The sequence below is a fragment of the Clarias gariepinus genome, chromosome 28, assembly GCF_024256425.1.
Source record: "Clarias gariepinus isolate MV-2021 ecotype Netherlands chromosome 28, CGAR_prim_01v2, whole genome shotgun sequence".
NCBI lineage: Eukaryota > Metazoa > Chordata > Actinopteri > Siluriformes > Clariidae > Clarias > Clarias gariepinus.
Window position 1 is genome coordinate 10,675,719 of NC_071127.1, and position 22,222 is coordinate 10,697,940.

General features: G+C 38.7%; 1 protein-coding gene across 1 annotated transcript; it reads right to left on the minus strand.

Annotated features, from left to right (window-relative positions):
- Positions 1-2,297: 2,297 nt before the first annotated feature.
- On the minus strand, positions 2,298-21,339 carry kpna6 (karyopherin alpha 6 (importin alpha 7)). Its single transcript, XM_053489961.1, has 14 exons — positions 21,232-21,339; positions 16,594-16,727; positions 15,412-15,507; positions 15,138-15,237; positions 14,735-14,829; positions 14,528-14,659; positions 12,408-12,496; positions 12,162-12,261; positions 11,333-11,496; positions 11,146-11,224; positions 10,942-11,067; positions 9,147-9,274; positions 8,143-8,321; positions 2,298-6,994 (listed from the first exon to the last, which is right to left on the minus strand). Exons 1-14 carry the CDS (start codon positions 21,233-21,235, stop codon positions 6,807-6,809), a joined length of 1,614 nt encoding a protein of 537 aa, XP_053345936.1. The 5' UTR covers positions 21,236-21,339; the 3' UTR covers positions 2,298-6,806.
- Between the last annotated feature and the right edge of the window lie 883 nt (positions 21,340-22,222).

The following is a 22,222-nucleotide window of genomic DNA, read 5'->3' on the forward strand; positions in this document are numbered from 1 at the left end:
AACTCTGATTGGAGGTTGAAACTTCCGGTTTCCGCCGAAGCCGCTGCCGCACTGTGGAGGGAAAAGACGCGCCAAAGCAGAGAGTCTATACAAGTGCACTGGTCTCAGACCTGTGATTGTCTAGAATGAAAGACGCGCCAAAGCAAATATATATGAGTGCACTGGTCTCAGACCTGTGATTGTCTAGAATAAAAGACGCGCCGAACAAAAGTGTGTCTATCTGTGCACTGTTCTCAGACCTGTGATTGTACAGAATACAGAACAACGTTTGTTTCCCTGAAAAATTTATTTTCTTTCAAAAAATGTTTTTAAATAAAAAAATTTATTCACCTAATTTTTATCCTCATATTATATAATTAAATCAAATGATTATAAAAAAATATAATATAATATTTTTAATTGCTATTTTTTATTTATAAGTGTAAATGTAAATGTAATAATAGTATACTTTTATTTCTTGCATATAAAAATTTCATTTTAATATAATAAAAAAAATCCAAGGCTGTTAGTATTATTAGTTATTACAGTTTATTTATTTATTTTTCGTTTTGTTATTTATTATTTACTATTTATTTATCCTCTATGGCTTTGTTGTGTTGGATTGCTTGTATTGCTGTTTTGTTCAAAATATATGTTTATGTATGTTTTATATATATATATATATATATATATATATATAACATTGTGAAAAGTAGCACAATGGCATGGTGGTTAGGACACCCCATCAAGGGTTTGACCCGTCCCGTGCCTTAAGGCGCCTGCAGGACCCACGCAACCTTGCACAGAATAAGAGGTGAAGATACATTTTGAGTTTTTACCTCTGGTTCTCATTTACATTTTTAAAATTATCATTATTTTGGGTGTGCTATTTACTTTTTAAAACCTTTTATTACTTATTGCTTCTTAGTTTTAATATGTGACAGATCAGCAATGTATATAAAGTGTGTGTGCATGGTAAAGCAGATAATAGTGTACTTCACATGTAATCATTTTTTATGATTGTTTTTGTACGATACACACTTTACAGTCCAAGAAGATTGTGTCACATATTAACATAGGAATAAAGTGATGAAAGGAAGTCTGAGGAATTTTATGATTGTAGGTTACAACTGGATGAACAGCTCCTGTGGCAGGCCATACTTCCTCTGCCAGGGATTTTAAGGATGGAGTTTATGTTGGTCACCCAGTGCTCGGCTCCTTTAGAAGGACTTACTGCAGTGATGGAGCATGGCACAGAGACAACAGCCCATAGATGAGGCTGAAATTCTCTTTTTGGTAACATGTATGAGTAATAATAGTATGTTTTCCACACATAACTATATCCTTCCATTGTGTCTATTTATTTCTAAAGACTCATCCCTGTACGCCTGATTTTGTTACTCAAATTTTAACGCTTTTAAATATGTAAATAGCCCATCTTCATAGTTATTTAATCATTAATAAAAGGAGTGAAATGACTTAAGACTCAGTTTTTTTTAATTCCTCCATTTTATTCAAATTGTGAAAACCTCGGGAAAATCTTTTATATTCATGTTAACACACTTTAATACCTAAAAACTATCACGACCATTCTATGAATATAAAAACTGACGTCCGATGTGATGTTTTAAAGGGGTGGGGCTTCCACTGAAAGTCAGGTCATATGGAAGTTTTTGATAAAAATGCACTTTTCCAGCATGACGATGCACACAAAACAAGCTCCACGTGGTGTTTAGAAAGGGAAAAGAAAAGCATTAGGAGGAAATAGAAAAGGTACATCAAAGGATTAAAATGAAAAGGGAATGAAAAAAATAATGGATTAAAAAAGGGATAAAGGGAAAAGCAAAGGTTTAAGAGGAAAAGGGAAGGATAAAAGTATTAAATGGGAAAGTGATAAGAAAAGGAAGAAGAAAAGGGAAAAAGATAGGAAAGAACAAAATGAAAATGAAGGAAAAAAAGGAAAGCAAAAGGAGAGAAAAACTATAAAAAACTGAAAAGTTAAAGAAATGCAAAAGGAATTTGGCAAAAGGAAGGATGAAAGGAAAAAGGAAAGGATTAAAGGAAACAGAAAGGGGAAAAATGAAAGCAAAAAGACAGAAAAACATCTAAAAAGAAATGAAATGAAAAAGGGAGGGAAAATACAAATACAAAGTCAGTAGAAAATAAATAAAGAATGTGTTTTTTTGTTGTTAAGAGAACACACTACAGTTTCTACCTCAGACACACGATTTGTGACAGGACTGAAACAGAAAGCAGTCAAAGTGTTAAAATATTAACCTTTACAATTATACACACAAAAAAAGAGCTCAGACAGTGCATTATTTTTCCTTTATTTATTTATTTTTATTTGCATGTTATCTGCATTCTGAACAAATCTTTTAAATCTCTTTAAAACATTTGTACAGTATTGTTAAATGTACATGTTTATGGTTTTTTTATTTTATGTATGTCACTCATTCATACGGTCGGTAAAGTCAAGTCAGTCACAGTATGAGATGGGGGAACAGTTGGAGTAGGAGGAGGAAAAACAGATTTATAAATACATAAAAAAAAAAGTAAAAGGAAAGGAAATCACAAAACCAGGACACAAAACTCCACCAGGGAAAGATAAATGGATTGACAGTTTAATAGGAATAAACATGTAGCATTGTAAACATACGAGTTTGCCTTTTATTTTGTTTTTTTTAAATAATTTTTTTTATTAACTTATTTTTGACAATAGAGCCAAGCATTAGGCTTTAGATTTGGAGGAGACAAAAAGTCTCAACGATATAATCATCTACAAGATCTAGGACGGAAGACCAGAAAAGCCTCGACTGTACATATGTGGCCTTTAGCAAATTATTTATTTTTCTTGTTTTTGCACTTCTTGGAAGTCAGTGTTTAATCAGGGAGAGCATCAGGAAATTGTGCCGATGTAACCAACGTGTCCACGACAGGTCTGCATAATTTTCTGACTGAAATGCTACTCGCATTTGATTTTTTTTTTCTCCCGAAGCCCTGATCTGATAATCTCTCTAAAAGGACGCGCTTCAACCTGAACTGAAGCTCGGTATAATCCCTGCACGTGACGGATTTTTATTTTTTTTTTACGGTCGCTTTTACCTGCGTTCCTTCCCTGAAAGTTAAACCTGTTCGGATCGGATCGAATTTTCAGCGATTGCCGGTAAAGACCTGATTGCGTACACACTGCTGTAGAATTCTAGATATTGAAACTGTAGAAATGCAAGCAACATCATAAAACATAGCACTGCAGGAAAAAAAAAAAGAAAAAAAGTGAAAAAAAAAAAAAGACATTTCTCCTATGATATTTAGATCTCTGTATGAAAGGGTACTTTTTTAATATGAAATCAAAGCATAAACAAGCAAACAAAACTTTGATTAAAAAAAAATTTAGTCCAGCATAATTTAAATTAAATTAGAATTTAATTTTATATTTTTTTTCATTATTATTATTTTTTTATTTACCAATTTGGTGTACGAACAGCAGACCGTCACGTCTACAGAAACTCCTAGAGACAATGTAACCGCTTACTGTGATTACTATAAGATATGAAAAAGAACAGAGCAGCAACATCTGCACGATACGTGCACATTCAAGTAAATAAAGAAATGAGGAAAAAAAATAATAATTGTAATCAGACTAATCGATAAACATCATCAGCCACCAGTCTTCGCTGGTCTGATTGGCACTTTTGTGAAAAGGAGTGCATTTGCTGTTTTTTAATCAAATCTTTTATTTCTTTCTGTATCATGAGCCACTGAACCCCCTTAACCCTTCCACCAAGAGTCAACCTGGTCAAGCAGTAACACCAACTCCCCTACCCCTTTCTGAATTAAAAAAAAAAAATAAAATAAGCACAAGAGCGAAGAGTGTATATTAGTACAGTCCAGTTTCACATGGTTCAGCGAGTCCCCTAAACTTATCAGCATTCACGTTAAACTCAATCTTATGTCATCTAACGGTGGCACAGAACAGCTGAAAACACTGTTTCAAACATTTCCCGAAAAACGACCTTACAAAAACTTTCACAAATGCTTTAAAGAAAAATCCACCCTGAAATTTTAAATGGTGTTAAGCGCTTCTGAGGTTATTTTTACTTTAAGTATGCTCTGAATCTTGAATCGAACCCTTTCGTGAGAGGGGGGGAAAACAACAAAAAAAATTGGTTGACCCGTTAAATTTTATGAGTTCTAAACACGCCTGGTAAACATTTTTTGTTTAATTTCTCTTTATAGTTGTATTTCTGACGCGGAAGGCGGTTTTAGCCCTACGTGCACATTTTGGTAACTTTTGATTTGTTTAATTGCACACTGTGAGTAAACAAACCAATGACAATTAACACACTCACACAGCCACCTCACCCCCAAGGCTGGTTATTTTCCAGTGATGTCCAACGACGCATTAATGAGAACTCGAATGGAGAGGTAGACAAAATGGAGAGACTCTCAGTGAAATGAGCATCCGAAAGCTTAGCTTTTTTTGTGCAAAACAAGACACGTACACACTAAAGGGCTAAAGCGCCGCTGCATCAGTCTCTTGAGGCTGAGGTTTAACTCCTGTTACCTTAAAATTGACGCGTTCTAGACAGGAATTTAAAAACTTAATTGATGAAATCGTTCAGGGTGGATTTTCCCCGCTTGTTGAGCAAGGATGAGTAGAACCGCGAAACTGTAAACCTCGGTGTAAAATGGGAAAGAATGCTAGATGCCATGTATTTTGGAAAACAGCGAACATTTCCATGCACTACGAACATAAGAGCTGAACCACGAAAGGCAAAGAACACGAGCAAAAGATTTCACCAGCACTTTAACAAGTCGCCTTTTTACTCCATTGCAAATTGTTTTTGTGACCTCAACCTCAATTCTGCCTTTTTTTTTATGGGATGCTGTAACTCACCAGAACAATGAAGTACTCTGTATACTGATATATACTGTATACACAAACCTTACGACTGTTAGTTAATACAAAAGGAATTGGCATGAAAATGTAAACAAATCAGAAAAAAAAAGCCTGAACCTCTCAGTTTATTTATCTATCTATTTATTTATTTATTTATTTTTGGATCAAAATAATCTACCAATCCTGGTAAGTAACAGCACAGCTCAGGAAAATTGAGGTTCAGGCACGACCTTAATAAAAGATATCCATATTTAGCAAACACAACAAGCTTTCCAAAAGAAAAGAAAAACTCAGCTTGACCAAAATACTCACGGACGCTAGTATGCGTCCCCGACGCTGATCATGCATTACACCAAGAGGTGGACAACACGAATTTGTATTAAATGTATATTTATATCTATATACGTTTAGCACATACTCATCTAACTATATATACATATACACTATAAAGTTTCACATCGGATAGTGAAGAGAGCCACCAGGTCACGATTGAAAGTTTTTCTCTGCAACTTCACAGAACATTCGTCAGTCGCCGTCTCGTTCCTCATCATCATCCGCTCACCGCTCTTAAACCTTTACTCGGTTTTACACACACACATACATCAGTGTAGTGTACACGCAGGAGAAAAAGAAAAAAAAAAAAAAAACTCCGCACTTCGATTTAAGATTCTTTTCTTTTTAAACTCCACTTTGTTACAAGCTTCTAGAACAAAGTCATAGAAGCGGTTTTCTTCTCCTTTGGTGTTGTTTTGTGTACCACTATATAGCGCTACATTTTTCGCATGTAAATAATATATTTTTCACCTAAAGGTCAGCTTTTTTTTTTCCCTTTAAACAATTTGTGTGAGCCTTGCCGTCTTTGTCAAAATAGAAGAAAATATAAATAACTAATTAAATAAACACGTGTAAAGAAAAAATAATAATAAAGGGGGCGAGGGATCCACTTAAACTGTTAATAGAAACAATAGAAAACCATGCAAAAAGGTCGACCTCTGGAAAGATCTTAACACCATCTATGTTTTACCAAAAAGTAAAGAAAAATAAACCAAAGCCCAAACTACTTAAAGGGAAAGCAGAATGCGGCTGTGTCGGTGCGCAAGCGCTGAAACACACACACGGCGCACACACCCGAATGACTCAACTTTGTGCTAAAGCTTTGCGAAAACCCCCAACACTAACGCTACACACTCTTCTTCTTTAATGAATAAATCGAATGAGAAAGCAAGTCTATAGGTTTTCAGAACACCGCACACCACAAACGGTAGACGAATAGTTATTCTACCTTTCAAACTGCCAATAGAATTAGATTTACCGTATCGATTTTAAATCGTGGCGATAGGAATTTCAGGCCAAACTGAAAAAAAATTAATAAATAAAAATCAGACCACTAAAGAAAAAAATAAAAAAAATCAAGAGGAGGAGAGAGAAAAACGACAGCACAATCGAGAACGTCTGTGTGAAGCGCGAGCGACAGATATTTACCTTCGTCTGATCATCAAGCCATGACTAAGAAACCACCTTGTTTTTTATCCTCCGAATAGGAATTAAAACCAAGACAGGAGAAACCACCAGATTTTGAGATTCTGTTGGGAAACATGCGCTCAAAAAAATAAGTCGTCTTAGAAAAGGATTGTTTTTGAGCCAGAGCCAATCTGTAAAAGTGTCACTACGTAAATTAAGACAGAATAAAAAAAAAAAAAGAAAGAAAAAAAAAAAAAAAAGAAAACCCAGCTCCTGAAGTCTCGTATGAGTGAAAACAGTGGTAAAAGTTCATCTGCAAGCAGCGAGCTTCCTCTCGGTCGGTCTAGATTAATCTGCTCGTGCGGCTGCGCTGAGGGCACATGGGATACGCAGCCTGCAGTACTGATACGGGAAGGACCGGGGCGCGTCGTACGGCGCCCGACCGAGTGCGCTGGGAGGCCGATTAGAGCTGGAAGCCCTCCATCGGGGCCTCCTGCTGGGGGAAAAGGTACTGCTGCTGGCTCTCGTCCACCTGAGGGGCCAGACTAGCGTCTTCCTCCTCCACGCCGAAGTAGTGCTCTATGAGATCGAAGGCTTTCTGGTAGATCTCCTGGTTCTCGTGGCTCTGGAGGAACTCGATCTTGTCCAGGCCTAAATTGGGAAAAAAAAAGAAAAAAAAAAAAAAAGGGTTAAACATTAGCTATTGCCAGATGGACACATAGGAGGATGTTTAGGTGAAAAAAAAAAGTTTGATACATAAAAAAAAAAAAAAAAAAAAACATTATATATTTAAAACAAAAAAAAGGATTTAAATTTTTTGCTCCGATTTTTGGTCGTTTGCTAATTCCTGTTCACTAATCAGTTCCTTATCATTACACAGCGGCTAACAAATGAGGAGGTTCAAGTGGATTAACACAAGCTTCCTTCTGAGACGTGTAAAAGAATCCACTGCTGGTAATGGAGATAGGGAAATAAATAAATAAACAAACAAACTACTGCAGTTCTTTTGTAACCTACGGTGGCCAAGAAATGCAAAACAAAATAAAACTGTAAACAATATAAATCAGAAAAAACAATGACATATCCAGATACGAAATACCAAACGACAATTCTCTCAAACCGGAAAAGGTAGGTATAGTTTGCGAATTAAATTCTTATCGCTGATTGGATGAGACATCTGTCACTCAAGACCTACAAGCAGTACTAAAAGTCAAGTGAAGTCAGAATGATTTTTAAAGCACATTTAACACAACTTAGTTGACCAAAGTAATATATATAATCCTAAAATACTGAAATGAATCCTTAAATGAAAGTACATCTCAATGTCAGTGTGACAAAATAAATTTTGTGGTTGTTTTTTTTTATTTTGGTTTTAAATTAGCTATTTCATTTACAATTTTGTTATTTTGGTCACCGTAATCACCACACTGACTCCGGAATAGATTTTTTTTTTAACAAGTTATAAATGTATACAAGTGGTTATATCCAAATATTGCTGTTCCACCATAATCCTGCAGGTGGCGCACTTCAAACTATTCACACAATGAGAAAAAGTGCAGTGTCCTGTGTGGTTCATTTGATTGGGACAATTATAAAATTGAGATACTTATGGAACTGGCATACATGCTACATTGCCAAAAGTATTCGCTCGCCTGCCTTCACATGCATATGAACATCCAGTTCTTAATCCATAGGGTTCATTATAATGTTGGCCCCGCCCCCTTTGCAGTTAAAACAGCCTCAAGTGCAGAAGTGCAGTCAACCCCCTTCGACAATAATGCCAGGAGGGAACACATTACCATAGGCCTCCTCTATCAGGCTGCAGTAAGGGTTGAGGCCGCTGCAGTTCTGCTTGGCCTCCTGCTCTCCCAGTCTCAGTATATTCTCCAGTCCGTTCAGAGCGACCTGCACGATCTTAGAGTCCATCACCGTCAACAGATCACACAAGGGCTTAATGCAGCCTAGATTCACCAGATACCTGCAGGAAAAGAAAATAGAGAAGAAAAACGTAAGAGTGAGACTGGCTGGAGCAGAATATAGTACACGTGTTATTGATTGAGAGAGAAAAAAAATAGATTTCATACACTTTGAGGTGCACTGGTCCCTGCAAGGAAGTCTAGTTATGTCATTTGTAAGAGATTTGACTGGTTGAATCACCACTGATTGTCTCTTTTAATAATAACTTTAAATTTTATTTATTTAATTAATTTTAATAAGTTTTAAAGGAAAAAAGTGACGTTTTAAAAATGCTACAGCGTGAAGCGTCTTGCACGTGTTCTGATCATTCTTGGTCTCCTCCCTCTCTTTCTTCCAACAGGGCATTTATGCTGGTTGTTACTTTCAAGTCTAAAATTTCTTTCTTGACAATGTTTTTTTACCAATTTACTTTAAAATTACACTCTCATGCAGAGGACCTAGAATACGATTAAATGCTGTACTTCACTAGAGGTACACAACGTTCTAGATAAGGTTTGGGTGAACACCTTGTATTTGTAAGTTTGACCTCCTACTTTTTTTTTTTTTTTTCCAAACTTTTGGACATGACGTGTTTTTGCACCGCCCCCCCCTCCTCTAAAGCACAATACACAAGGTTTTGATTCCGGCCTAATAGTTTTTCATACACAATACTACAAATTCTTAATTTTAGAAACCTAAAAGCGAAAAACTTAAAAAGCAGGCAAACATAAATTAGAATATTAACAATAATAAATAAAAAACCCAAACAACTGGATGGAGAGAAAAATAAATACTGTACACTATATTATAAGACAATTCCTCATATAATATTGTCACTTTTTTTTACCGGATTTGCTCAGGTGTGCCTCCTGATGTGGCGTTAGTTATGGCCCATGCTGCTTCTTTCCTGGTTCGGAACTCAGCTTTCTGGAGGATTTCTATCAGCACGGGGAAGATGTTTGCGTCGATGACCGTCTAAAAGAGAGGTGAATTGTCAATGTCGATTACAAATGTTTTTTTTTTATATCTTTTTTTTTTTTTTGTAAATGGTCAATTGGTGCGCATATATAAATAAAAGCAGGTGCATTTTAATAAATGAGTACATAATTGAAAAGTTCAGTAATTTAATTAAAAAAGTGAAACTCATTTTATAGATTCATTACACACAGACTGATATTTACATTTAGGCATTTGGCAGACGCTCTTATCCAGAGCGACTTACATTCTTATCTCATTACACATCTGAGCAGTTGAGGGTTAAGGGCCTTGCTCAAGGGCCCAACAGTGGCAACTTGATGGTTGTGGGGTTTGAACCTGGGATCTTCCGAACCGTAGTCCAATGCCTTAACCACTTCAAATTCAGCAAATTTTGTAATTTATTTTTTTTTTTTACACAGAAATTTTGTACCACCAAAAAGTACAAACATGTACAGCACTCAGACCTTGGGTCGGGGCTCCGTTTGCATGAATTACTACAGCAGTGTGTCGTGTCGAGGAGGAGAGATCAGGCCGTGGCACTGCTGAGGCCTAAGGTTCTAAGAATGGAGGCCCAGGTTGCTTCGATAGCGACCTTCATCTCTTCTGGGTTGTCGCATCTGGTGTCTCACATCTTCCTCTTCACAATACGACACAGATTCTCAAAGGGGTGTAAGTCTGGAGAGTTTGCCAGCCAATCAAGCACAGGGACACCATGGTCCTTAAACCGGGTATTAGTACTTTTTGCAGGCAGTGTGCGCTGGCGCCAAATCCTGCTGGAAAAATAAAATCAGCATCTCCATAAAGCTGATGGGAAGCATGAAGTGCTACCTCCTGGTAGACAGCTGCGCTGACCTCGGACCTGATAACACAAAGTGAACGAACACCAGTAGATGACATGGCTCCCAAAACTTTACACCGGACCTCAGGCAACTTGGAACAAGGAACTTCTCTCTTCCGGACTTCTCTTCTGCGAACCTTGAATTCCAAATGAAATGCAAAATTTACTTCTTTCATCTGAAAAGAGGACTTTGTCCCACTAAGCAACTGTCCAAATCCTTTTCGTCCTTATCCCAGGTAAGACGTCTCTGATGTTGTCTCTGGTACCATAGTGGCTCGACACAAGGAATACGACAGTTTTTGTATACGTCCCGGATACACTGTGTGTGTGGTGGCTCTTACGGCACCGACTCCAGCTGCAGTCCACTCCTAGTGAACAGGCGTCGTTTTACAATTCTCCCAAAGCTGCGGTTATCCCTGCTGTCTGTGCACCTTTTTCTCCCTTTTTAGACTGAGAGAACGTTTAAAGTCTCAAGAAACCTTTGAAGGTGTTCTGAGTTAATTAGCTGATTAGAATGCGACACCAGGAGTCTTCAGTATTGAACTTTCAGAAAATTTTTAGATTTTGAGACAATGAATGTTGGGTTTTCAATTAACTGGAAGCCATAATCATCCAAATTAAAAGAAATAAACACTTGAAATATATTAGTCTGTGTGTAATGAATCTAGATAACATACGAGTTTCATCTTTTCGAATTGAATTACCGAAATAAATCAACTTTCCAACGTTAGTTAGCAGCTGAGGAGAGATAAGATGAGGGGTGTGTGTGTGTGTGTGTGTGTGTGTGTGTGTGTGTGTGTGTGTGTGTGTGTGTGTGTGTGTGTACCTGTATCTGAGCCCGGTTGCCTGCCGTGATGTTGGAGATGGTCCAGCAGGCTTCCTTCCTGATGGATTCCTTTGCGCTGCTGAGTAGGTGCAAGAGGCAGGGGAGGGCCGAGCAGTTCAGTACCACCTTAGAACGGGAGGGAAAAAAAATTAATAAAAAGCAAAAAGGAAACAAAAAAATTTTGTTCAGATTTCTCACACGTACTTGTGTCTGAATGTCGTCTCCGGTGACGATGTTCCCGACGGCTCTCAAAGCCGGGGAAGCCACTTTATAATCGGAGTGCCTGTAGGGGGTAATCACACCATCACAAGCAGAAAAATTACACCACTCGTCTTAAACCGTACCACAGAACCGTAACAAGCTGAAAGAACGGCACATCAAGATGTCTCACATGAGCAGTTCTACGAGCCGCCTGCACACCCCCGAGTCGATCACGGCCTGGATCTTCTCGTTGGGTCCGTCTGAGAGGTAGGACAGAGCCCAGCACGCGTCAGCCAGGAGATCCGGATCACTGCTAAACAGCAGGCGGGACAGGACAGGCAGGCACTGGGACACCTGTAGAAAGAGGGGAAGGGGCACACAGACAGAAACAGGAAAGTAATTTTAGACAGAACAGATTTGAAGTTAGTTTAGACTGTTTTTAAGAAGAAACGAGCTATGTATGGGGGGGATGTAATATCAAATCGGGATATTTATAAAATCAAGATACTTATAGAATCGCAGTTTTAATCTAATCAGCACCCAAGAATTGTAATAAATCGGGAGGGGACGGGTGATTACTGTCCCTAGTGCTGATGGTAGCACGACGTTGTAGAAGCAGATCAGGAAGGGAGACAGCTCGGTACTAAAGCACTGCTGCGTTACTCTCTTTAGGTAAATAGGAGACAAGAGTTAAACCCATATGAACCAGCAGGAATGTGGAAGGCTAAAAAAAGTTATATGTGCGATTTCTTTTTTTAACACCCCTGAGAAATAATGTTCAACCGCAGTCTGTCAGGCACTCGACTGAGAAAAATCTCCATGTCCTAATCATGTCATGTCCAGCTGGACAAAACAAGGAAATGACCGGCAGGAAGGAAAGAGTGTAGACTGGCATGCACATGCTCGCAGATTACTGATTAACGACGCGTAAAAACAAACAGTGGAGCGAGTGTGACTCTTCTTTTTAAAGATATGATGTAATGCAAACAAAGGTAAAAAAATAAGAAAAAAAAAAAAACCTTTTCAAATTCGGGTGGTGGACTTTTGCCTCTGCAGAGGTTGGACAGCGCCCACACAGCATTCCTGGTCATTGTGAGACGATTTGATTTGGTCAGCAGCCTGAGCGAGAATGAAAAGGCGTTATGCCCAATGAAAGTAGAGGCTTTCACACATGGACTATAAAAAACAACAAGGAACTACACATCACATTGAGAACAGAAATTATTATTTTTTTAATTATTGTGGTGCAGTGCAGCAGCTCTCACGTTAGGAGTGGTGGAAGGATATTGCAGTTCAGGACGAAGTCTCTGCACATGGCACTGTCTCCTGCGATATTTCCTAATGCCCACACCGCCTGAAACAAACAACACAGGAGAGAGAGGAAAAAAAAAAAAAAAAAAAAAACATCGTGAGACTCCACATGGTCTAAGGAAAAAAAATGTGCTGTAATAGAAAACTAACCAACGATCACAGGATGTATTATTGCATACGATTTTCCAATTACAGCACCGCATGCTTGTCCGTGTTCACGACATCAATTTCGAATCTAGCAACAGTTACTGCAGTAAAATCATCGGCGAGGACGCCGCACAGAATATATAACGTTCATGATTACAACTCCTAATTTACCACTTGGCAAATGAAGATGGGGGAGGGACGCATATTTCAACAAGCACGTCTTTAGCAGGAGCGTACAAATCAGTGTTCTAGTAAAACTGATGGGTTACTAGAGCGTGGTTTCTTCAGGGCTATTTCCACTGGCACAGCAAGAATAAGCAAATCATTAGCGCATATAGAGTGTACCGTGAAAAACAACAAAAACGACTTAACACAAGTAAATAAAATTAAATGAGATAGAGGACAGTGTAGATAATATTGCCATGACTGTGCTTACCCAGCCGTGCTGATATTCAGCTTCCACCCTTAACCATGATTACTGTATGAATATAATCACACTGCGAAGGGCGGGTATAAAATGTGTATTATTGTAGTATGACAGAAAAAAAAACAACAACAAAGGAAAATTTGTGCCCAAATTATGTCTCCGGAAATGAGTGTGTTCATGAACATTTTTTCTTTCGCTGCTAGAGGATCAAACCCAAAATGGTGCAACTGGTTGGAAAAAATTGAAGCGTGCCATCTTCATGACAACGCTTGGTTTTAAGTGTGAAAACGAATGTTATAATGAACGAGCTACATTTAATTAAATCACTAAACTGTTTTTTAAATGGTTAAAATTTTATTATAAAAATCAGGAGGCGGGAATGTAATATCGAATCGGGATATTTAGAAATCGTGATACTTATTGAATCGCAATTAATCGGCACCCAAGAGTCGTGATAATTTCATACTGCCATCATCTGCGATTCATTATTATCACTCGAGGGCGACTTGGCGTACGAAATCCTGCCACAGTTGAACACGGACAGGCGGTAGCAGGTAGACTGTGTGATCAAGTGATGACATCAAATAACACAATATAGAGCTTAACTTTAGTTTTGACTAGGCTACAGTCACACCCACTATACCATAATATTTATCAATGAGCATGTCCTTCATCACCCATGCCTTTTTTTTTGGGAAAATTCCATTCACCAAGATAAATCTTTGAGGAACACATGTCTCTTTCTCATGCTGGCCTTCCCGCTTATTTACATTCATTCTGACTAGACTTAACATCTCGGGTGTCTCGCCTGTAGCTAATGTTTAAACGCTATGGCTAAGCCATATACGCCGGGAGTTCTGCTGATCATGCGACAATACGGCGACTACAAACAAGCACAGCTGTGTTTCTGAGCAAAAGAATGCCTCAGAATCTATTACTCATTAAACCGACGTGGCCTTCTTGTGTTGTAGTGCATTACAAAACGGTTGTTTAGACTGATTATTTATTGTAGGCTTCATGTAAGCTGATCATTCTCGTGTGATCCCCCTCATCAACAAGCCGTCTCTAACCTGCGGAGACACGTCTCGCTGGATGGCTTTCGTTTTGCACCCGCTACGCTACTCAGATCATATTTTCCTTCACAATCTGATGCTTGATGAAAAAATTAAAAACCAAGCTACATAATATATACCATCTGTACCTGCACTGCACTGTTGTTACATGACTCAGCGATTTCCTAATCGAGCAGCTGTACCGCTGTTCCTATTAAAGTGACCGGTGAGTGTAGTTTTCTCTCTTTGAAAGGTGAACAAAACCTTTCTAAAATTAATTAGTGTTGGACAAAGCCCAAGAGAAATGTATTCCCACGCTACATTTCGCCTAAACCTAATTTGCAACTCATTTCAATATGATTAAGAGAATTAATTTAGTTCTTGCAGCTTCACTGGAGCGCATCCGGCTAATACCCGTGAACGGCGGATCCGTTTACAAACTCCGTACCTGTTCTTGGACGTCCTCGAACTCAGAGTTCAGCAGCTTGATGAACACCGGCACGGCGCCCGCCTCGATCACGAATTTTGTCTGTTGAGACGTTCCCGAAGCGATGTTGGTCAGCGCCCACGCTGCTTCGAACTGTACCCATGGATTCAAATGTTAGCACCGGGAAGAAAAGTAACTATGGGGAAGGGAATGAGTTGCTATACCCACCTGCAATGTGCAATCAGTGGTTTTTTCAAGGAACTCTACGAATCTGTTTACGACTCCCGGGGTGCTGATGACCTCATCGATGGGAGGGTTCGGTTCTGTGGGAGAACAAATCAGGAATGTAGTTCAGAACAAGCTAGAAAAAATTTTATAAAACAAAATAGACCCTGAAAGAAAAACAATACCAACAAGAGACGTACGTAAGGAATAAAACCTCGATAAGGCAACAACAAATTCCCTGTCGTTGAAAAAATGATGAGTCATTCCCTCAGCTTTACAGCAGCAATTTACAAGTTAAAGAAAATTAGCGTGTCAAGATTTTGAGAAACCCCAACAGCTCGAGGTCCTGACTCGACTTTCCTGTCATTCAACCTCACTTTTAACTTAAAACGTGCGTCACGGATACCTTTGGACAGTAGTTTTCTGAATTTCTGAGTGCTAACCAGCAGCAGTTCAGGATCGTCTGAGAAAAGCATCTCCACCATGTCTCTCGTTATCACTCCTTCCTAATAAAAACAAGAAGCAAAAACAACAATCAGGTCCTGTATGAGCATCATGGTACTTTTGTTTTATCCCAACGTTAGACTCCATGACTAATCTCAAACCAGCAGCTATGAGACAGTCCTGCTGATGATTAACGGGCATTATGTACTGTACTGTAGGTAATGGCTCTGACTCACTGCTGCCGTGCTGGAGCTGACATAAGAGTCCATGAGAGAGCTTTCAAACATTCCTCCTTCCTCGTTCAGCAACTCCACATTTCTCCTCTTGAACAGCTGCAGAGAGAACAGACAGGCCGCATGGTCACAATGTGTAAACCGTCACAGCACAGAGTATGAGAAACATGCAAGAGGAAACAGATTACGTGGTTTTATAATATCTCAAACGTTACAATTTAACAAACGCTATATTAAAATCTTTCTAATGGGACCGGCACTGCATGCAGTGTATTCTTGTAAAAGTCGTTTCCTTTGAAGGTGGTCTTAAGCATACAGCTATGGTTTATTGGCACACGTGGTGATGTTTCCTCAGTCATCTTATTATCCGAGCCATTATCACACACAACAGGGTAACCGTGCTGCCATTATGGAAAGCCATTAGGGTTAAATAGGATTTATTTGCATGAAAAAATAGTAATGCGTTAAATTTTTTTGAATAATCACATGCGTTAAGGCGTTACATATTAAATGCATACAGAGCCATGGGATGAGTTTCTGTTTAGCGTTTTATTTTAGTTTCATCCTGATCGCCCATGTCTGTACAGGCTGAATGACCCGCTGCCTCCAAATTTAATAAGTATTTCTCTCTAATTTGGACGTTACTTTAGGCTTCCAAACTTTCCAGATAAATCCCGCCTTCTGCGTTATGATTGGTTACTGGAATTCAGCCTTATCTATGACTGGTGAGATGCTACTTATTTAGCCAGAGACCCGGTGGATGAAATTAAAAACAGGTGAAATAGAAAGTTGTTCTGAGAAACAAATCAAAGTTTTCTGATTGGGAATAAAAGCAAAATTTCCTTTCAAGAAACTTATTACATCACCTCATAAAACATGAGGGAAGAATTTATTAATTCCAGTAAGACAGATCAAGTGTTAACACGGCTAATATTTACCTCATCAACACCACACTTCTGGTCCCGGTTAGGACGGACTGCTCAGATGCATTGTTATTCCAACTGGGCTATTATTTCTGTTTTTATGTTTATATTACAACTTAAATACAATGTTGTATAATGAATATGTCTCAAAGTGGTAGGGGAAAAAACGAGAGAATGGAAAACCGTATGGAAATAAAACCCAAGAGGAGCACCTGTAAAGAATAAGATTTTTTTTTTTAAAGGTTTTAAGGAGAAACATCACCTGCTGTTCTCTTTTCTGTTTCCTCAGCTGAATGCCTTCCTCTTCTCGCCTCCGGCGCATCTCCTCTAGATTAAGTGCTTTGTTCTTGTAGCGGTTCATCCTGTAGTTATCTTTCGCGGGACTCGCTGACGGTTCTGTACAAGACAAAAAAAAAAAAAAAGATCTGAATCTCAAACACACCTTACTGAAATACTCGCTTGTGGACAATGGCTGAAGAAAAGAGGTTAAAATTCAATTACACTGCCTGGCCAAAAAACAAACTAATATTTTGAAATGACTAGAATTGGGTTAAGAATGTTTTTACACATTATCAAAACCTGGAAGGATTGTGTTAAAAACTTCGTAGAAGAAATGTGGTCAGGAAAAAAAAAGTTACAATAATTCACTTAAGCAAACTGATGTGCAAAATTAAATAAAGTCACCATTTAAAACTAGAGTAATGCTTAATAGTGAAAGTAAAAGGTTTGAGACTAAACACCTGTGTGGTCAGAAGAAAACCACTTTTTAGTGAGACTAATCAGGGAAAAAAGAAGAAAAAAGAAAAAAGATTGGACTTTTGTGCAATGGAAAATGTCATGTGATCTGATGAGTCCAGATTAACCCTAATTCCAGGGCGAAGAGTGCGTCAGGGTAAGAAGAGACGCATGTGAAGCAACTGTACAAACCACTGGAGAGTGTTATGACCTGGTGTTGCTTCAGTTGCTCACATCTAGACTCAGCAACGTTATCTGGCAATAAAATGAAATCAGCTGACAACCTGAACAGACTGAATAACCAGGTTATCTAATAAAACGTTTCTTTCCCTAATGGTAACCCGTATATTCCAAGACTTTCCAAAACTGAAAGCCTGAAAGAGTGGTTCTGGGAGCATCATCAAAGCTAACGGTGACTGATTGAAATCTTAGTAACTGTGTAACTTTTCTTTGGCCAGGCAGTGTGTGTGTGCGTGTGTGTGTGTATGTATGTATATATATATATATATATATATATATATATATATATATATATATATATATATATATATATATATATATATACATACACACACACACACACACACAAATACACACACTCCACACTCACTTTTTCACACTGGAACTGAACTGGTCTCGCTATATCTGCAACAATTTAAATTGATGAAATTTGGTTTCTTTTAACGCTTCTTTTTTTTGGGGTGCTGGAGGGGTTGTGAGAAAGACGGGGCAGGAAATGCTTGTGTCGTCTTCTAGGCAGGTTTGTTACAACTCTGATCAATAAAAAAAAGATTTTAAACACCAGCGCTCGAATTTACAAAGCTTCTTAATCCTAAAAGTTGCTCCTAGTGATGAAATTCTTAAGATTTTGACATTTTCTTAAATTTAGGACTAAATCTTAAAGATAAAAATAATCCACAAAACATCTTAGACCTAAAAAACAGCCCCGAAAGTAAAAACTGTTAGGAGTAGAGAGGAGGACTTTTAAAAGGCTTAAGAAGTTTCTATAGCAGAGTGCAACGTAAACAGACTGCCTTTAACTTTAAGATATTTAGCCTATAACAGACACTTTGCATAAAGTAGCCTGCATTCATGATTATACCATTTCTTTATATACAAACATGATGATCTCACTGTCTATTCTATTATTATATAATCTTTTTTCACAAAGAGCCTATTTTAAGACCTTTACAGAAAGTTTTTATCAAACAATCAAAATCCTTGAATTGCTGAGTCATCCCTAGCGACGGGGTCAACCACGCCTCCTCACTAAGATAAAGGTTTTTGTACTTTCCTTCTTCAGAGTTGCTCCGAGAAGTTTCCTAAATCACTTTTAGTCTAGGACTCCCAGCTAGGACTTTTTAAGCTAAGATAGGAGCTTGCTGAGAAAATTCTAAGAAGCTTAGTGAATACAGGGCCTGATTTATGGAAACAGAGAGAGTGCTTTGTTTATAATGATTTGCTGTATGGCTGTATGCATGTATGCATGTATGTATGTACGTACGTATGGAATTCAACACACTGTTCACGTGTTTCCACCGTTTATCACCCATGCTTCCCTGTTTAGTTATACATATGAGGGAATTTGGACTCATACAAATAACTAGACAGGAAGGCATGGGTGATCGCTTTTAAAGAACAAAAATCTCTGAACACATCATGTGAGCATTTCTAGTGCTGCCAAAAATTCTTTCTGGGGGGAAAAAAAGAAAAGAAAAGGAAAAAAAAAAAAAGACCATTTTCCCCCTAAAATGATTTATCAAGGGAGCGCCAATATTTCCGAGCCTGCCCATATCCATCAGACGTCTGGATGCCTAAAAGACTGTGATGAGTCAGCACATTCCTGTCGACTATGGCTTCAAAATCGTCTGCTTAGTCATCTCCCCGAGAGCAGGAGGAGAGCGAGAGCCTTTTCCACGTGTTACACGTTTAGTTACATAGTAAAGCTCAGGCTCAGTGAGTACAGTTATAGTTCGACATCACATGCAGCTCGAAAATAGCGCGGTGTCGACCCCGGTGACCGGAGCCATGTCTCTTACGTCAGGCCCTAAAACAGAAAACTCCGAGATCAAATCTGATTGGTCAGAAGCTGATAATTATTTCTTTACAACATCATGTCTTTCAACCAAAAGGCGAAAAATAAAATTATGTCAATGTGTTTGTTCTAACACCAGGGTCGTGTCAGGATACATGGTCACAACCTGTTGATGATTATTTTTCCTATAAACCCTGTTGCATTTTCCTCCTCAACAGAACACGTAAGAGGATTAACTACAGGATAATCCAAGGCTGGAGGGCAAAGGATCGAGCGTGACGATGAAGACAGACTACAGGACAAAAAGCACCGCCGTCTCCCAAACAGCATTGTAGACCTTCACGCTGGGAAACAGCGAATTTAACTACAGCTCGTCAGACCAGTAAAGTCCAATTTCGATTTCCAACAATCCACGAGGGCCTGGAAACGGCCTGGAGCGGGGTCAGAAGTTTGATAGAAATCTCAGAGAGAGAGTTTCTGACGCTGTGTTTCAGAGACACGGCGCACTGCTGCCAAGCTGACGTTCTGCTCGCTTTAGGCTCTTTGAGATACAAGTCTCATTTTCGTAGCCTCAAACGTGAGCGAGGCATCAACTTATCAGTCATACATGTGCATCGACTGACATTCACTTCGTTTCCTGGAATCAGCCGACCAGCATACAACAAGACATTCACTGTCGCCAGCAGGCCAATGACCAGTCTAGCTGCAGTTTCATGATAGGGCCCCTAAGACAGCGACAACGTGAGCGAATGTCTCACCGTCGCTGGGAAAAATCAGCGCTATGCAGTTTGTAAGACCTGTTCCAGTTAACCTGAATATTGCATTTTCCCCCCCGTAAATTCTCTTGACGTTTAATAAAATTTAATTCATGTTTAAGAATAAGGTTTTTTGTAAGGCTATGTGAGTACTAGAACATTCTTCTTGTCGAGTAGGTAGTTGTACACAAGGCTAAAGCGTTTTCAAAACAGTTAATTCTAAACAAAAAATATAATAAACCTCTGAATAAAGTATGTTAAAAGTTGTGTTATGAACTTGAATGATTGGATGAAGTGACGACAAGCTTAAAGACTTAAACAGTCTTTATAATCAAAGATTTGGTTGTTTGCCTGGATGAAATAAATAGCTTTAAAAGCTAGGTGTGGGAATGATCAGGGACCACCCGGTACGATATTATTGCGATACTCCGGGCACCGATTCGATCAGTATTGCGTTATTGTTAGTATAACGATTTTAGTATACCGCTTTAGATTTAACAATCTGAACAAACTTGAATTGTTAAATAATTCGCTTATAACACACAGGATTCTGCGCTGCCTGTCAACGTGTGAATATTTAAGAGCACCACCCATAGGATTACAGAGGAACTGCAACAGTTTACCACCTCAAAGGTAACCACACAGATTAAATAAAATCATTTAAAAAATATTTTAGTGATACATTAATAACCGCACAACATAACTTTGAAACATCACTGGAATACAAATAAAAAATACTTCCTCACCATCTCTAATAAATACTTATCGGAAAATAATCGTTTCGATCACCTGTACCGATATCAGGCCAGAAGTTTAGAAATCAGCACATCCCTGAACACACTCCACATCAACATGATTACGTAATCAATCACATCATTATTTTAGTCTGATTGTAGATCACCACTCTGATGTCATGTTTAACAAGTTATATAACCTGTTTACAAATTGTGATGAAACTCTACATTCATGAAAGTGTCTTCAGAAAAAAAGAGAAAAAAGAAATCTTTATATGGCGAAAGTGTGTGTGTGTGTGTGTATATATATATATATATATATATATATATATAAACAGCGTTTATTTAACATAACGCTAACTCACCACACTAACCCAGGACTTGGGCAGAATACCAACCGTCACCTCGCTCCCTACTTACGGCCACTACACTTAACGAAAGTAACGCCGTTCACGCGCTTTGTAGTGGACTTCATTTCCAACGCACAGGGATTTGAGCTCCTACCTCACTGCGCTAGCTTAGCACCAGCAGTGCCTGCTAACAAGGCGGCTAGGGTGCGCTAGCTCTCGGGCCTTTTCAGGTCTACAAACCACAAAAAAATTACCCAAAAACATATTAAACCTTGTTGCACAGGTACTTACCCATCTTTCTGAATTTACAAGCTAATAGGTTTAACGCCCTGTGATGGTCTAAAGGAGATAATCTTCGCTCCCTCAGGGTCTTCAAGAAATCGCTCCTCACAAACAATATGTCGGAGACCTACAAAGCGCCCGAAAGGACAAACTTAACGAAACGCGTAACAACGAAATTCTTTCTGCGCATGTGCAGTCTAATTGAGCTTTACAAGCCCTCAGGAAAATTACTAAGCATTTTTAAGCACTGCGAATGAATCATTGCAAAAATGCATGCAATCAAATTTTAGTTTGAGTGGAAAAAAGTTTTTTGTTACCAATAACGAGCAGTAAAAACAATATATAGACATATATCGTACATTATTTCTTTTAGTCTTACACAAAAGCTGGTGCTTTTCTTACTCTAGGAACAATACTGCCAACCTTGGAACGCTAGTGCCTATCCCAGGAACACGTCTGTCTATCATAGAAACAACACCTTTCTGTTACAGCAGCAATATTGCCAGTCCCCAAAACAATACTTGCCTATTCTAGAAACACATATAACAGTATCCCATAAGTAACCTGCTATCCTGGGAACACTACTGCTTATCCTGGGAACACTACTGCCTAGCATGAGAGCTTGTTGTTGTTGGTCTTTCGGCTGCTCCCGGCAAGGGGTTGCCACAGAGGACCATCTGGTCCACACATACAAGCTTGGCACAGGGTTTATATTGGATTCCCTTTCTGACGCAACGCTTCCTTTTTATCTGGGCTTAGGACCGGCACTGCATCCAGTGGCTGGGATTTCGGCACTGGCTGGAAATCGAACCTGGGCCTTTTGCATGACAGAATTAATGCTTATTCAGGGAACATTACTGTGTATCCTGGATACAATACGGTTTATCCTGGCAACACAATTGCTTATCCTGGGAGCATTAATGCTTATCCTGGGAGCACTACTGCTCATCCTAAGATAATTGATGCTTATCCTGGAAACCCTACTGCCTATCAAGTGAGC